Below are 16,846 nucleotides of genomic sequence, written 5' to 3' on the forward strand. Positions count from 1 at the left end.
CGGGCTCCCTGCTCCACGGGAAGCCTGCTTCTCCCTCTGCCACTCCCCCTGCTTGTGTTCCCTCTCTCACTGTGTCTCTCTCTGTCAAATAAATAAAAAATCTTAAAAAAAGAAAAACACACTCCAGGGGGCTTGCCCAAATTTTCCCAGAGCCCCCAAAAAAACATTTTGTGGGGAAGCCCTGAGACTTTTTTTTTTTAAGTTTTGGCTCTTATTCCTAAAAATATATAAAGGCATGTGAGTAATAATATAAAATTAGCTGTGTAAAGATCTTTGCCAACTGTGGTATGGAATGGATTGGCAGAGGTTCTATGCAATTTCCTAAGCTCTCCGTAACTCCGCCTCCACTCTCGTTCAGGAAAGCACAAGCCGCATGGGGGAGGGGGGGGTATAAGAACCTTGCGTCAGTTGCAGTTCTTTTCAAAACACAATTTTGGTGGGAGGGGTCTCAATGATGCTTTCACAGTTCTTAGTAACCTTTGCCATGAATTATAATCTGCAGTGTTTTGTTCAGTAAAGGGCCTCATGGGCTAAATGAAAGGCTTGGAGGATGGGTGTACAAGGCACATGTGCTTGAATGGAGGGTTTATGTAAGAGTTTGGGCTGGCATCGCAGGGTGAGGTCAGGCTGTAGAATGTCAGACTAAGAGGTGGCGAGGAATTTCATTTGGTAGCCAGGAAGGATCCTGTAAAGTTGGAAGGGCAAATCAGTTTTATCTCACAGGACAACGCTACTGGATTGGTGCTGCAATGAGGTTTATGAGGCTACATCCCAGTCTCAGCTGAAGAGAGGCCATTGATTGATTAGGGATGTCTGCTCCGGGCTCAGGACTGCTGAGCGGTGATGTGTGCGCCATGTATTTGCCACCCCTGTAATGAAGCTTCTTAAGTGGGCTAAGCTATGAGAGTCAGAGTGATAAAGGGGGGCAGGGCCATCACTAACCTGGGAGACAGGAGACCCATGTAGTAGTTGGAGTTTTGTCTCCATCCACTGGTATGCCTTGGTGTCTCGGAGCCTGCATTTCTATAGATAAAAAATGAGGAAGGGTCGGTAAGAAAATTTCCAAGTGCTGACATTCTGCAGTGTTAGGACAAGAGCCATGTTTTTTCAGGGCCCACCAGGTGGTATACAGGACACACTTCTTTTGGACATCCTGGATACCAGCTTCCACTGCGGGCCCTGACTGGGCAAAGCCCAGAGTGGGGGTCAGCTCCGACCCGGCCGAGGGCCCCAGGTTCGGTGGGAGAGGTGCTGGAAGTCCCTTCGCTGACAGGAAGGCCTAGGACTGTTCTCTGGGGCCCTGTATTTCATGCACCTGTTGGCTCTGGGATTTACACAGGATGTTTTGCTCATAGGACTGAGCCAGCCCTGATAAAGTGACTCTCAAATGGGGGTAGAGAGTGTGTTCCCCCACATCCCCACAGAGCAAAACAGGACTGAGGGGCAGCCTGGGTCTGTCCCAGGCGGAGCTGATGCCCTGAGAGTCTGTGGCAGCCCTGTCCCCACCAGGCTGGCCCTCAGCCCTGTGGTCCACCTCATGGTGGTGGCCCATAACTTCTCACAAGCTCTTGGATGTCCATTGCTGCTCAGGTGAGACACACCTTTACCTTTGGCTGCTTCTCCAATGTCTCTGTCTTGGCTGAGGCTGGGCACATGCCCATAAGGAGGTCCTAGAGGGGTTTGTTCTTGGGAGAGGAAGCTGGAGTGCTGGAAGGTGAGCAAGCTTGAGGAATAAGGACGGCCCTGAGCTCCGCAGGGGACCATCAGCCAGATACTCATTCACTTCCTCACTCTTTTCTTCCCTCACTGGTTTGTCCAACAGCCCCTAAGCATTTACTCTTCTGTCAGACACTGAGCCTTCCACAGAGCCCCCCCCCCCCCCAATCTGGACTTTTGTCCTCTCTCAGCTTCTCTTCTTGGTGTGGCTCTTCCTCTGATGGAACAGCGGTGGGAGCAGGGCCTACTCCTGCTGAGGCCCAGCCCCCACTGTGCTCTGGGCCCCAGCAAGTGAGGGGAGTGGAGTTTTGCTGCCTGATGCAATGTCTGGCAGGGCCTGTCCCTTATCAGAGCTCCGTTCCCAGCAAACTCTAGGACCCCACCTTCCCTTAGGGGAGGCAGGGGCAGGCTGGGAGGCATCCAAGTAGAAAACTGTTGTCTAGTGAGCCCCCCCCACCCCCCGCAGGACAGGAGGGAGGCCTGGCTAGAAAGGCCCCCGAGGGGAGAGGAGCATAGGGAGGCTGGTGCCTAGAGTTGGGGCCTTAGCCCAGCCCGCTTTCTTTGCAGTATTCCCTCACTCAGATTTGTCTGGGGTACCCTTGGCCGTTTCCTGCGCTCCCATCATTAACACATCGCTGTAGAGGCTTCGACTGAAAGCCCCAGGGCTTCGTTTCTTCATCCTCAAAATGACATCCCAGATTGATAGTGATAATTCAAGAGACAGATGTATGTGGGGGCGCCCTGGTGGCTCAGTCGTTAAGCGTCTGCCTTCAGCTCAGGTCGTGGTCCCGGGGTCCTGGGATCGAGGCCCACATCAGGCTCCCCACTGTTTCTCCCTGTCCTCTGCTGCCCCCCCCCCTTGTGCTTGCTCTCTCTCTGTCAAGTAAATAAATAAAATCTTTAAAAAAAAAGAGAGAGAGCCTGATGTACGTGAAGCCCCAAGTGTGAAGTGTTGCCCATAGGACGCACTCGTAGTATTTGTCTGTAGTACACCCTGGGGCATATACTCAGAGCACACACCCATAGGGCACAATCATAGCACACACATGATTTGCTCGTCTAGGGAACAAGCGCTTTTACTTCTTCATATGTCCCATCGACTTAGAATGAGTGAGCATCTCCCGCTGGGCTGGATGCTTTGGAAAAGGCATTCATCCATTCATTGCACAAGTATTCTGGAGCACCTGCTCTGTGCCCGGGACACACAGAGGAGGGCTCGGGGATTCTGGGCACAGAGTACTGAGGTGGAACAGACGGACGAAGCTCTCCTCTCATGGAACCTACACAGCAGTGGGTGAATTAGGCAAGAAACCAGTACATTTCCGTCCCGGAAGGAAATAAAGCAGGATGCTAAGAAGGGAAGTGATGGGGGAGGGGCGATGGTCAGCGTGAGGCTGGTGGTCAGGGCAGGGCTCCGGGGGAGGGCTCCAGAGCTGAGCACTGGGGATGACTGGGCCAAGGGGAGCTGTCCCACCCCTGCTGCGTCCCGGCAGAGCTGGGCTGGCCCGTGCTTCTGGCCTTCTTCCCCATTGGCCTTGGTGCCCTGGAAATGGGACCTCGGCTGGCATCCCACCTTTTTCTTTGGCTGTCACATCGCTTGCTGGATGGAAGGGGAGAAAATGTATCGAGTACTCACTCCCCTGGGAGGCAGCATCTGCCAAGAGAAGGAAACTATGTTTCATTCTTCCCATGAGCTAAGCAAGGGTGCACCCTGGGTTTTGGGAGGGAGTAGCACAAAGGTTTGACTAGTGCTGACAGATGTCACAGACCCACTTCTTACAGAGGGCCTCTGCCAGGAGCTTTGCCAGGTGACCCCCATCCTGACCCCATCTTCCTCCCTGGTGACCCTGTGACCTCCTGGCCCCTACGGCCCTCTCCCACCTCCTGGGTCTGAGGACCTCCCACATGCCCCCTGGGACCTCTAAACCTCCCTCACCTGCCTGCCCAGCATCCGCTGGGCTTCCAGAGCTGAAGCCAAGGGCAGCCTGCTGGGACAGGGAGAAGGTGCCAACAGCCTGCCTGGTGTTTCACGTCAGAGTTTTCACCATCGCTTCTTCCTTTTAGGGCAGTGCCGGGAACGTTCTTAGGAACCCTGTATTATTCGGCGGGGGGGGGGGGGGGGGGGAGCGGACCGCGATGACAACTCAAAAATAGAAACAGTGCTTGCAAGGGAGGGGAGGAGAAGGTGCAGGAGCTCATCATCAGGAGCTCATCATCGAGGCAGCCGAACTTTTAATCTTACTAAAGACTCAGAAGGGAGAGGACAGTGAGGGCAACTCCCCCCACCCACCCCTGCCTTTTCACCTCTCTTGTAGTTAATGAACACTTACCGTGTCCCAGATATTATTCCTCACAGCAACCTTACGTGCAGGTTTTTCATCCTGCAGGTAAAGAAACCGAGACCCAGAGAAGTTAAGTCACTCCTACAAGGTTACACAGCATGGTAGACATGCAGAAAGGACTAGAACCCAGGATCCCAGCTCCTTTTGCTTCCCTCACATCATCAGACACAGGCAACTCTCAGCCAAAAGACAAGAGGGCAGAAAGTCAGGATTTCAATCCCTTTTGCTCTGCAGACTCAGCGTTGAATCTCACCCTTCCAGAGAGACAGATGGCCTCACACCCCACAGGGTGTGTGGAGCATGGCTCTGCCCATCATTCTGCAAACTCATGCTGACAGCCTCTGAGGCTCCAGGCACTGAGCCAGGCACCAGCTTTGACAGGTTTGCTCACTCGTGTTTTGTTGGGCAGCTGTTATATGCTGGGCGCCATTCTAGACGCTAGTCCCTACTTCAGGGGGCTCACGGTCTGGGAAGGGAAGACAGACCATCAGCTGGAAAGCCCAACCATATATGCTACAGTGAGGGTGACTGGGGAGCACTGAGAGGCTCGAATGACCTAGATCTTGGAGGGATGATAAGGGCTGCTGCTGGGGGAAACTTGGACAAGTTATTTAACCCCTCAACCTCAGTTTCCTGGTCTGTAAAATGGGAGAGCTGCCACCTAATGGGACTTCTGTAAGGATCGGATTGAGGAAATGCAAATCAAGTGCTTAGCATGGCACCTGGCACAGAGTAGTAAGCACTCAATAAATCTCAGCTACCAGATCATTCCAGGTGGCCCTTCCAACCCGAGTGTCAGCTCCACGACGGCATGGATCAGCTGTGCTTGCTCACTACTGTGTCCCCAGTGCCTAGACCAGACGCTGGCACCGAGTGAGTTCTCAGGAAATAGCTGTTTCATGAGTATGTGGAGAAAGGCCCAGAAGAATTAGGAAGGGGCAGGAATATTCCACTTGCCCTGGAGCTGGCCCTGCAGGCCTCCTCCCTAGGATCTAATATATATATTTAGGTTATTCACATCAACACTTATAGATCCATCTCCATCATTTTTTGTTTAGGTATTTGTAGTCTTTTGCTATTGCAAACATTTATAGTGCAAGGAACATTCTTTTCCATGTACTTGCCCTTGAGTTACATGTGAGGTCAAAGGATAAGTTGATGGAAGTGGGATGAATGAATCCAAGGGCTGATTAGCATTTTAAATGACCTGATTTCACCTCATCCGTTGGGAGAGTGGATCTGGAATCTGGCTGCTAAGCAGGGCCACAACCCTCAAAAGTTGGGTGGGAAAACTCTTCATTCCTCACCTCCAGACAAGGGTGTCCTGACCACCACTGGTCTCTTCACAGGACGAGGGCGTCCCCCACCTGAAGACAACGAGCCAGGTCCTGAGTGATGCTCCTGAGCTGAGGGCCCATGGCCCCACCCTTCCCCATGGAGAAAGGACTCGCTTTACCCCAGGACTGCCGGGACTTTCTGCACAGCCTGAGGATGAGGAGCAAATATGCCCTTTTCCTGGCTTTTGTGGTGGTGGTTTTTGTCTTCATTGAAAAGGAAAATAAAATCATATCAAGGTGAGGGATGCAAGCGCAAAAGTCTTCCTTATCAGGGAGGGGTGGGTGGGGCAGAAGGGTAGCTATAGGGCTCTTTGTGGACCTACAAAGGCAGTCCTTCAACCAGTAATCATGAGGCTCCTCCTGTGCCCGGGGAAGTGGTCCGGCCCACGCCCCCAGGAATGCACAGGGGTGACACTTGGCCTCTGGACTCAGGTAGCCTGGGGTGGAATCTTGATTCCGGCCGTTTGTTAGCTGTGACAGCTTGGACAAATTCACTTTTCTGTGTCCCAAATTCCTCTTCTGTAAAATACGGCTAACAATGGGGCTTTCCTTATAGATTAAATTAGGAAATGTAAAACATTTAGCTCGGTGCCTGGCATGCAGTTGGTATCCAGTACTTGCTGACCATGGCTATTATTATTAATTTATTTCTTGGCTAGGATGATGCCTCACATTAACAGCACATCTGCTATACCAGCCTGAAGCCATGGGTGAGGGTGAGCCCATGGAAAGGCAGGGTCCTGGTACATGTACCCTGGTGGGCAGGGCTTCCATGTACAGCTGTCCAGGTTGTATACTGCTAAATTCCAGGGGTGTGCACTCACCTCCGCTACACTGGGAATGCTGCCCCCTGAAATTGGCAAGGTACCATTGTGTGCAGTGGCTCTGCTGGTGAGCCTGCTAGACACACAAAAGATTTTAGACGTGCTCTCCCAGTGCAACACCCTGCAAGAAAGCAGCCACCATGGATAGATTAGGAATTGGGCTGTGTAGCAGGCACTGTGTCACTGCCCCACCTGGGTTCCTCAGCATGGACTGTTCCAGTTTGTGCCCACAGGCTTCTACTACTAGCCCCTGCAGCTCTCCACCAGAGAGCTTTCTCTCGACCTGCCCACCGGCAAGCTAGGAATCCAGGGAGCAAATGCCTCCAGGAGCAGCCCTCAGCCAGGGCCAGCTGAAACTTTCCTGTCCCTTGGGCGAGAGAATCCTCCAGTGTGTTCTACACTATCTACCAGGATGCCCCGGGGGGGGGGGGGGGTTTGCCCATAGGGACACCCTGCTCACCCTTTACAGACCTCTTTTTCTCCCTACCTCGTTTCCTACCTCTCTACCAGTTCTTCCTGTGATCATGTCCCAAATAAACTACTTAACACTCAGATCCTTGCCTCCAAGTCAGCTTCTGGGGAAACCCAGCTAAGACAGGCTCTGGGTGATCACCCCGGGGAGGCTGCCTGGGGGTGCACAAGGGATGGAGTCCCCAGTCACTCACTGATTCCGATTTCCCTTTGTCCTCTTAGGGTGTCAGACAAGCTGAAGCAGATCCCACAACCCCTGCTAGATGCCAACGGCACCGACCCAGCCCTGTTCTTGGCCGACAATGCGTCCCTCTTGTCCCTGAGTGAGCTCGATTCGGCCTTCACCCAGCTGCAGGGCCGCCTGCGAAACCTCAGTCTGCAACTGGGTGTTGAGGCAGTAGGGGAGGCCGGGGCGGAGGCGGAGGCGGAGGCGGAGGCAGAGGCCGGGGTCGGGGGAGAGGTGCCACCGTCGCCCCCCGGGGCCCCGCCGCCGCGGCGCCACGTGCTCCTCATGGCCACCACCCGCACCGGCTCCTCGTTCGTGGGCGAGTTCTTCAACCAGCAGGGCAACATCTTCTACCTCTTCGAGCCGCTGTGGCACATCGAGCGCACGGTGTCCTTCGAGTCGGGAGGCGCCAGCGCCGCCGGCTCGGCCCTGGTCTACCGCGACGTGCTCAAGCAGCTGTTCCTGTGCGACCTGTACGTGCTGGAGCACTTCATCAGCCCCCTGCCCGAGGACCACCTGACCCAGTTCATGTTCCGCCGCGGCTCCAGCCGCTCACTGTGCGAGGAGCCCGTGTGCACGCCCTTCGTCAAGAAGGTCTTCGAGAAGTACCACTGCAAGAACCGCCGCTGCGGGCCCCTCAACGTGACGCTGGCCGCCGAGGCCTGCCGCCGCAAGGAGCACATGGCCCTCAAGGCCGTGCGCATCCGGCAGCTGGAGTTCCTGCAGCCGCTGGCCGAGGACCCCCGGCTGGACCTGCGCGTCATCCAGCTGGTGCGGGACCCGCGGGCCGTGCTGGCCTCCCGCATGGTGGCCTTCGCCGGCAAGTACGAGGGCTGGAAGAAGTGGCTGGCCGAGGGGCAGGGGCGGCTGGGGGAGGAGGAGGTGCAGCGGCTGCGGGGCAACTGCGAGAGCATCCGGCTGTCGGCCGAGCTGGGCCTCCGGCAGCCCGCCTGGCTGCGCGGCCGCTACATGCTGGTGCGCTACGAGGACGTGGCGCGCTGGCCGCTGCAGAAGGCGCGCGAGATGTACCGCTTCGCCGGCATCCCCCTGACGGCGCAGGTGGAGGACTGGATCCAGAGGAACACGCAGGCGGCCCAGGACGGCAGCGGCATCTACTCCACGCAGAAGAACTCCTCGGAGCAGTTCGAGAAGTGGCGCTTCAGCATGCCCTTCAAGCTGGCGCAGGTGGTGCAGGACGCCTGCGGCCCCGCCATGCACCTCTTCGGCTACCGGCTGGCGCGGGATGCCGCCGCCCTCACCAACCGCTCCGTCAGCCTGCTGGAGGAGCGCGGAACCTTCTGGGTCACGTAGGCGGCCCCGGACCCGCGCGCACCCCTCCTTGTGAAGGGCCCACCCTTGCCATCCCGCCGGGCGGTGCGATGCTGGCTCCCGCGGAGGGCGGGCAGGCGGGCGGCCTGGGGTAGTAGCAGTAGGCGCCCCGGCCAGCTAGCTCCCCCGCCGCAGCCTGGGGCCTGGGGTCTGTCACCCAGCGCCGGACGGCGCCTGTCCCGTGAGGGCCACCAGGCCCGGACCTAAGGGGCTGCCGTCTCCTGAGCAGGCCCACGCAGGCCCAGAACTATCGACAAGCCTCTCTCTCTCTCTCTCTCTCTCTCTCTCTCTCTCTCTCTCTCTCTCTCTCTCTCACACACACACACACACACACACACACACACAAAATACCCATAAATGCCTGCAGACCCTGTGGGCCAGAGTCCCAGTGTTGAACCAGAAGGGGCTGTGGGCCGGGACCAGTCACAGCCGACCTCCTGCTGCACTCAGCGGTCATCTTTCAGTTTCTGGATTTCTTCGCAATCCAGTGTGGAATCCGCATGGGTCCCTGGGGAAGGGACTGGAATAGCCCAGAGTGTCGGAGGATGGCAGTTGGGGCTTTTCAACAAGAATGATTCAGTATTTTCAAAAGTGGAAGAGCCGTGCTGGTTACTGATGAAATCAGCCCTGCACAGAACTGTAAAACACACATACGTGTGTAAAGACAAGGCCTCTACGTATACCACACACAGACCCAAACAATGTAGAAACCCAAATCCACACACACATACACAGGCAAGCTTCCCTGTTGCTTTATGCCCACGGGATTTAACTATCACACACCTCAAGAGGAGACTTTCATTACATTTTTAGAATTATTTGGGGTTGGGGAAGGAAACATGGTCACAGACCATGACCCCATTCCCGACCAGGTTTGGAACTGAACGGTAAACACAGAAGGGCTGAGTCTGCGGCCCCTGTCCGCCTTGGTTTCTCCTGGCTACCTCCTCTGGCCTAGTCACATCCTCCCTGCTGGCAGGCAGGATGTTTTGAAATGGTGTGGCCAACCCTCACATGACTACAGCCCAAATGCCCCGTCCCAGCTGGGCTGGCTCCCCCAGAGCATGTCCCTGTGTGAAGGCTGCCTCGGGCCTGACTGGAGGCAAAAGGCAGCAGATGAGTCCTGCCATTTTCAGCCAGGCCTCGTGTGGGGCAGGGCCCAGAAGAGAGTGCGGAGCGCTCTTGGGGGAGAAGTCACATCAGGATACCCCCTCCCCTGAGAAGACAGGGGACAGAGGTTGGTCACCATGGTTACATGGTTAGAGTCTGGGAATTCCAACTTTTAGGGCTCTGGGAAGAGTGTTGCTCAACTTGGGATAGGCTGGGTGTTTTGTTTGGGTTTTTAAAAAAAAAACTTACAGTTTGGTATCTTGTTTTGTGGCTTTGTTTTTGATTTTCTTTCTGCAGGAGTGCAGCTCAGAAGCAGTCTGGGTGTGAGGGGGCTGGGAGGACCAGCAGGGAGCACTCTGGCTCCTGCCTGAGGGAGAGGAGGGGGAGGAAGGATCAGAGCCTAGGCAGCCACACGGCAGTCTGCGGTGCCCCGCGGGCTTTTCTGTTTGAGCCCCGTGTGACATGAATCTCAGAAACCGCCAGGGTTCTTTGCTGTGTGGTCCAGAAGCAACATAAATTAGCTCTCGCCCTCTCCCTGAGATGAGGCCAGATTTGAACATCTCTTCCAGGTCCGAATGCATTTCTTGGGGGGTCAGGGGCCTATGGCCAAGCAGCAAATGTCCCCAAACTGGGGAGCAGAACTCAGTCCCCCTCAGAACTTGAAGAGCTGCACAACGAGTTCCCAAGGGCTGTTTCTGATTTCCTGGACAACTCCTCTGTCAGATCTGTCCTGTTGTCAAACCCAGAGGGCTGAGTTTCGGTTTGAGTAATACGGACACGAGGGAAATAGAGGATCTGAGTCCAGCTGGTGCTGCCATGGGGAGTGTGCCCTGGCCAGAAGTTGCTCTTTGAGATGGTGAGGACCGTAGCCATTTTGTGGGGTCTGTTCTGATCACTGCATTGAAGTTGCTGGGTCTCCATCACCATGGACTACAGCCATTCAAGGTGGTCTCCAGTGTTGGCTTTCCAGTCCCAGAATAAGTTGTGCAGGGAGCTGGCTCAAATTTGGAGTCCAAAGGGACTCCAGCCCTGAAAACTTGACCCCGGGCAGAGTGAGACCAGGATGTTTCTGGCGAGCACAGAAGTGCTGGCTTTTCCTCCCCAGCCCCCTGCTCCCTGCAGTGTCCCACCTGTGGTTGGTGGGGGCTGAGGCAGGGACAAAGGCACCTCCCTCTGGGGCTCTTCTTGGGGCCCCCCTGGTGCGGATAGCAGACTTCTTCCTTCTTTCCTGTGGCTCTGGGGCCAAGGTCTCCACCCCCGGGCTCTGAGGACAGTGCCAAAAAGGGACCTTTGGGATTTCTCAGGATATTGACAATTTGTACACTGCAAGTTGACTTAATTTATTGATTATGTGATAAAGAGACATTAAATACCTTATTATTTGCAGGGACTCAAAGCTGTACCCAAATCAAGAAAGACGAAATAGTAATAGAAACCGTTGACTTGCGCCATACACACAAGGACACTCGAAGATGATGATTCAGAATACAAGAGAAGAGTAAACCCCAAGGGCGGGGGGTTGCACGGGCCCTGGGGTGGTGTTTAAGGAGGTACCTTGGTTTTTTTCTTACGGCTTGGAAGATGTGACATTGAAGGCCCTTTCTGCTGTATTCCCTTTGCCCTGGTGTCTGAAACAGGACACAACTCGAGAGAGCGCTCAGCAGCGCCCTGGGAACCCTCGGGGTTTGGGGAAGGACAGGGTGGGGGCAACTACTGACTTTACACTCTGGGGGACCTGGTTGGGGGTACGCATTTGGGGGTTTCAGCAGGCAGCTGGGTCGAGGAAGGTGGTCCATCTGGGGCGAGTGCCGCCTCTTCCATCGAGGCCAACCCCGGGCTTCTCTTCTGCTCTGGCTGGCTCTAACGGGAACCTCCCCCCCCCCCCCCCCCCCCCGCCTGCAGAGAGTCCACCTGCCGACAGGCGGAGGGAGCTGTTGAGGCCTTGCCTCTGGGGCTGCCAGCTTGGCCCATTCAGCAATGAGTGTTTACTCATTTTCTTTTTCTTGATGAAGACCTCTTTAGCCTGGCCTATATAAATAGTTCAGAACATTCCAGGCCTTAGTGAGACAGGGCAGTGTCTTAACACCCACAGGCTGTCACTGTGGCCGCCTCTTCCTGGCTTCTCCTCTGGCCTTGTTTGTAAACCTTGGAGGGGCTAAGGGCACCAGGTTGGGGGCGGGGGTCTTTGGGAACAGTCGGTGGGGACCAGGGTCCCTGAGTCCCCACAGAGAGAAAAATATATGCAGATTCGCAGCTCTGTGGCACTCCCCCTCTACCCCACCCCACCCTCCTGCCCCCCCGCTGCAGATTATCACCAAGTTCTTACTAAGGTTGAGGACATGAACAAAATCACCCTTTATGTGATACATACACTTGAAAATAAATAACTAAATGAATAGGAAAACATGTTTAATGAAGATTTACTCCCTGCCAGTACCCTCCGCCAGGGGCTGGTCTAACGGGGCAGCTGCTGACAGGACCCCTGAGAGCAGAGGGCCCACCCAACCCATTACAGTGGCATCTTTCCCCACCACCACTGTCCTGTCTGATGATGGAGCAAGTTCCAGCAGGAAGTCAGGGGATCCCTGTGCCAATAGATGGGTGCTTGGCCTGGAGAGGTAAGCATCAGATAGTCTGGTCCTGATTCCAGAGGTCTCTTCCAGCCCCGGTGGTCCTTTCCCACATTAGAGCCTGTCTTGACCCTAGGGCCTGCCCCTTGCTAGGCCCTGGATTATGAAGAATGGGAGCAGAAGAGCAGATGGCCACGTCCCCGAGGCAGTCCCTTGCTCCCATCCCCAAGGCTGAAAGCAAAGGCATGTCCTGAAGGGATTGATTCTGGGTCAGGAAGAGAAGGGGCAGGGCACGGGGAAATGCATCTGCAGAAGCCAAGTAGGTCTTGCCGATCTGCAAAAAGCACAAGGAGCATCCACGGAACTCCAAGGGTCCCACGTTGGTGGGTTTGCTGGGGAGATTGCCAGGACATGGTCCAGCCGGATGAGAGGCAGAAGGCTTCCTGATTGCAACCACAGCACCTCTCGGCTGCCCGGGGTCAGGAACAGTGGGAGCTGCCCTTTACCTCAGAAGGTTGAAGCAGAATTGGCAAATTCAGATGCCCTAAGAGCTTGGAGATCCTTTGGTCCTGTGTCCTCTGTCATTCCATGACTGTGCCTGGGGGACGAATGAGTTGTGTGTTTCCAAGGATGTGGACGCGGTGCCATCCCCATGGGCCCAGCTCATAATGTAGACCAGGTATTTTATTTGGGAAAATACCCTGCTTCCTCTGCCATTGGGCTTGAACTGGGTACCCCAGAAGTCTCCATCTCGTCTGTATGTTCTAGGCCAAGTTTGCTTGGCTCCCCTGCTCCCTCCTGGATCCCACAAACTCTGTCTTTTTGCCAAGATCTCGGCCCTGTTTTCATGTTTCATGGCCACGTGGTATGGGGCACTCCCTTCGTGGTCATGTGTGTACATATGTGTCCACACATGTGTATGTGTAGCATGCACCTCCTTCTGCTCAGCCACCTTGCCATCAAACGTCCCAGATGTCCTTGCCATGGCTGCCATCTGCCGTCTCCTGGAAATGCAGGGGCCACCGCCGGTCAGGGTCTGCTTTGTGGAACAGAATGTGAACCATCACTTGATGGCTTACTTGACTTATTTAATTAAAAATGAAAACGTGCAGTGAACAAAATCCGAAATGTGTCTCTGCCTTTCTTTTTGCATTTGTTCTCGGCAGCAACCAAAAATTAACAAGAACAAAAATGAGCAGCAGTAGGAAAAGGGTGACTTCTAGCACGAAGCAGGGCAGAGGAAAGCTCCTGAGAAGTGAAAGACACAGGGAGGGGTGGCTACGTGCAGGGGGGTGTGATGATCATTGTTTATGTTACCAGGATGGCTGGTGGGAACTGTGCTTGGAGCCGGCTGCAAGAATGTGGTTCTGACATGAATACGCAGGTGTTCTAGGGCAGGGACAGGAGCATTGGCTAGAAGTCAGGGGACCAGGGGACAAGTCCCAGCTTTGCCACTGTCTGGCCCTGTGACCTTGGACAAGTCACTTCTCTTATCTGAGCCCGAGGTTCCTTGAGAATGAAACATGTAATCAGTGGTTCCAAAGTCAGCTGAAAAAGCAGGCAGTGCCTCTCACCCAGAGCACCTGTATATTTTCTGCTTCACGTGTTGAAATGGCACCTAAGATTTCCTTGGGCCTTCAACAAAATCTCAAAAACCACATGAGGAGATTGCTAAAGACCCTTTCGGCTAAGAAATTTAATGGAGTCCTTTCAAGTTGTTGTTACATGGCTTTATCAGTCCTCATAACTATAGTGCGAATTAGATTTTGGCCCTTTTGTCTCCAAACAGCCACCTGGAGGCAGTAGGCGTTTCCCCAGGGAGAAGGGAGAAGGTTCATTTTGGAACAGGAGAAGACAGAGCTGGTAAAGCTTTGTGGCTTTGGGGACCCAGGTGAGATGGGGACAGTAGAAACCTTGAAGAAGCAGAGAAGGGCTGCGCACTGGTGAGCAGCTGAGTACCTGGAGTGAGGGGGTGACAACAGAAGGAGGCATGATAGGAAGGAATGGGACCCCTCCCCCAAAACTCAAACCTCTACCTCTGCCCAGGCTGGGCCTTGGGAACTCAAACCATTTTCCTCCCAACCCTTAAAAATTCAGCCGTGTGCAGTGACATCCCAGCCTGAGTACTCTGCCACCCCCCCACCCCCCACCCCCAATCAGGTGCCGCTGCTGTCTCCACTCTCCTGGGGACTGGATATATTTAGTTTAATTTCTGGGCTATGTTTCCTACCGCAAATGACCTCCTGGAGAAACACATTGCCATAATCATAGAGCAGAGAAGCCGGGAAACCTTCCCACCCACTTTCCCCTCAGTCACCAGCCCAGACTGGAGCCATCTCTCCTCTCTGCTCTCAGACCTTTTGGAACTCCTGAATCTTCCTCCATTATACCCCAAGTTACCCAACCCTCGGAAGGAGCCAAATACTCCCCAGGGCCTCTTGAGGGAGTGACAGTCCGCTGGATCCATCTGGGAAGCAGTGTGACCACCAGCAGGGGCCTGGGACCTGTGTCATTTGCTCACGGCAGGCCCAGGACTGGAGTCTGCATCAGTGTGTCCCCAAGTGTGTCTGGAGGAACTGTGGTCACCCAACTGCTCTTAGGAAGTTAGAGCGCACATTAGTATATTAAAGGCTCTGAGAAGTTCAGCTTTTCTTTGCCCCAGCTTACCAGAATTCGCTCAGAACCATTTTTATGGGTAAAATTCTTTCATCATGAAAAGTGGTTTTTTTTTTTTTTGCCAAACAACATTTTCAAGACTCTGGCATTCTACAGATCACTTTGTAGCTATCAGAAACCTGAAAATATAAGCATATGGGACTAAAAGCCATGATAAGCAGACAAGAGGGTTTGCCTGGCTCCCTGGCAGGGGGTGGGGAGAAAAAGTTAAGGATGGAGATTCGGGGCCCCATTCCACCTTCGCGCCATTCTCAAGGCGCCGCAGGCTAGGAGCAAGAGTTGGCCGGAGGAGATTGTAGCAGCCTTAGGGGCACTGGGGGTCAAAGTTCATACCTCAAGGCATCCATGCTGCTGTGGTAAAACCTCCTGGTCACCTGATACCCTGGGTTCTTGGCTTCCTTAACTCAGCCCACACCTGCAGAGCCTCTGCGGCATTACCCAAAAGGTACGGTGACCCCCACAGAGAGCGGGGACCCTGGGGAACCAGGCCAGGCATAAACACCACAGGACACTATTGATCTGAGCTTGGAGGTAACTCTTAAAGGAGCCGTTTCTGGAACAGCCGGACAAAGGTTACCAACAGTAAACAGGTTCCCTGGAGATAAAATCCTCTTGTAGCTAGTAAACCCCTTGCTAAACGCTGCTGTGCGGCTTATTGAAAGAACAAGCAAGTAGTAAAGGCTCAGCGGGAGAGGCTTGCCCAGGAAAATCGGACCATGAGAAAGAAGGGAGGAAGGAAGGGGGGTGGGGGCAGTGACAACAAGGAGCGGGCATCCTCATGAGATGCAGGGGAGGAAGTCAGCCAAGGTGCTGAAAGAGAACACCCACGAGGATAGCCATGACTGCAGTGTCCGAGCACTCAGGGCCCAGGGCGCGCGTAGCCCCGCACGCCACCGGCCATGGATCGAATCTACCCTGTGGATGTGTGGCCCACACAGTGTCTGGTTTCGTCTTTAACAATTGGCATTAGAGGCCGACACTTAAAAGATAAGGGGTTTTATATGAAAACCAGCTTTCCACTTCCCCTAGAACATCAGGTGTCTTGGTTTGAGTAACACCTGGGGTTGATGGTGAGATAAGGGTTAGAGAGCAAAGTGTTTATTTGGGAGCCAGCGGGGGGGGGGGGGGGGGAGGGGAGCGAGACAGCTCGTGAAGGGTGCACTGGTGAGCCAGCCGCCCCCTTGGGCAATTGGAGCAGAAGCCCTCCAGGAAACGGTATAAAGCCGGTGCCTTGGAATTATTCTACCCGAGGGGGAAGGGGAGGGCTGGAGTATTCCTGCATCAATCCTTGTCAGACTTTGGCTGAAGGCTGCTTTAGGGGAATATTAATTCCCCAGCACAGCCTTGCTGGCAGAACAGCATTCCAGAATTCTGGAACAAGCCTTCAGGCCCAGAGATGCAGGCAGTTGGAAGTTTCCAGAGTGCAGCGTAAGTATGCAGAGCAAGGTGTAAGGAGGGGAGGGGTCTGACAGCACCCGCTCCTGGGTGGTGCAGGGCTCGCATTCCCGCAGGGACAATGGGCTGCAGTTGGGGGAAGGCAGCAGTCACTCCAAGGGGAGAAGAGCTGGGTCCCACGTTCCCCTGGGCTCTCCAACACCGAGGCACCATTTACCACAGCACTGATATTTTACCTCCAACTGAGACATCTCTGTGAATCTGCATCTGTCCATGAGGGCTGCTGCTGTGACTCCATTCATTATAATAGCTCCCCAGGACCCAGAGACCTTTGCGTTTTCAACCTCCAGCTTGAAGTCCTGGTGGCATGCTGGGGTCTGAGTAGGCTTTCCCAGCAAGGCCTACCCCGGGGTCCTTAACACTTAAATCTGAGGAATAAGCTGGTTAGTCTGGAAATCGTGGCCTCTGCCTCTGCCTCGTCAGAACATTGAACTTAACTGCCCCATCTGCACCCACCTGGGTTTCTCCTGCCCACCCCGCCCCCAGAGCTGCTGTTGCCTACTTGAGCGGGGGGCCAGAATGAGCAGTGAGAAAGAAGACAGGTGATCTTGCCCACCTAGAGGCTGGATGGGGCCAGCCTGTGTCCAGTCCATACCAGAGCTGCCCTCCCTGGAAAGTGCATAGTGGGTGATGCTCACCTGTGGGGTACACAGGACACCTGGGCGTGCTCTTGCAATGATCGGTGTGGCAATCCCCAGGGCCCGCGTTCAAATGCCACCCCGTTCTCTCTCACCCAGGAAAGCTCAACAGAGGGCCCCAGGAGGCAGCAGGGGCTAGGGCCTGGACGACA

General features: G+C 54.7%; 1 protein-coding gene across 4 annotated transcripts in view; it reads left to right on the forward strand.

Annotated features, from left to right (window-relative positions):
- Nucleotides 1-8,537, forward strand: part of CHST3 (carbohydrate sulfotransferase 3) — a 58,283-nt gene extending 49,746 nt beyond the window's left edge. For 3 of the 4 annotated variants that reach the window (XM_027596110.2, XM_027596108.2, XM_027596109.2), the window contains exons 2-3: nt 5,408-5,632; nt 6,913-8,537. In XM_027596110.2, the coding sequence (XP_027451911.1) occupies nt 5,475-5,632; nt 6,913-8,227 (1,473 nt within the window). In that variant the 5' untranslated portion in view covers nt 5,408-5,474 and the 3' untranslated portion in view covers nt 8,228-8,537. Of the gene's footprint in view, nt 1-4,329; nt 4,440-5,407; nt 5,633-6,912 lie in introns of those variants that run through there. The other variant, XM_027596111.2, reaches the window with a different exon arrangement.
- The last annotated feature ends 8,309 nt before the right edge of the window (nt 8,538-16,846 follow it).

Source organism: Zalophus californianus, chromosome 15, assembly GCF_009762305.2.
Source record: "Zalophus californianus isolate mZalCal1 chromosome 15, mZalCal1.pri.v2, whole genome shotgun sequence".
In the NCBI taxonomy this organism is placed as follows: Eukaryota; Metazoa; Chordata; class Mammalia; order Carnivora; family Otariidae; genus Zalophus; species Zalophus californianus.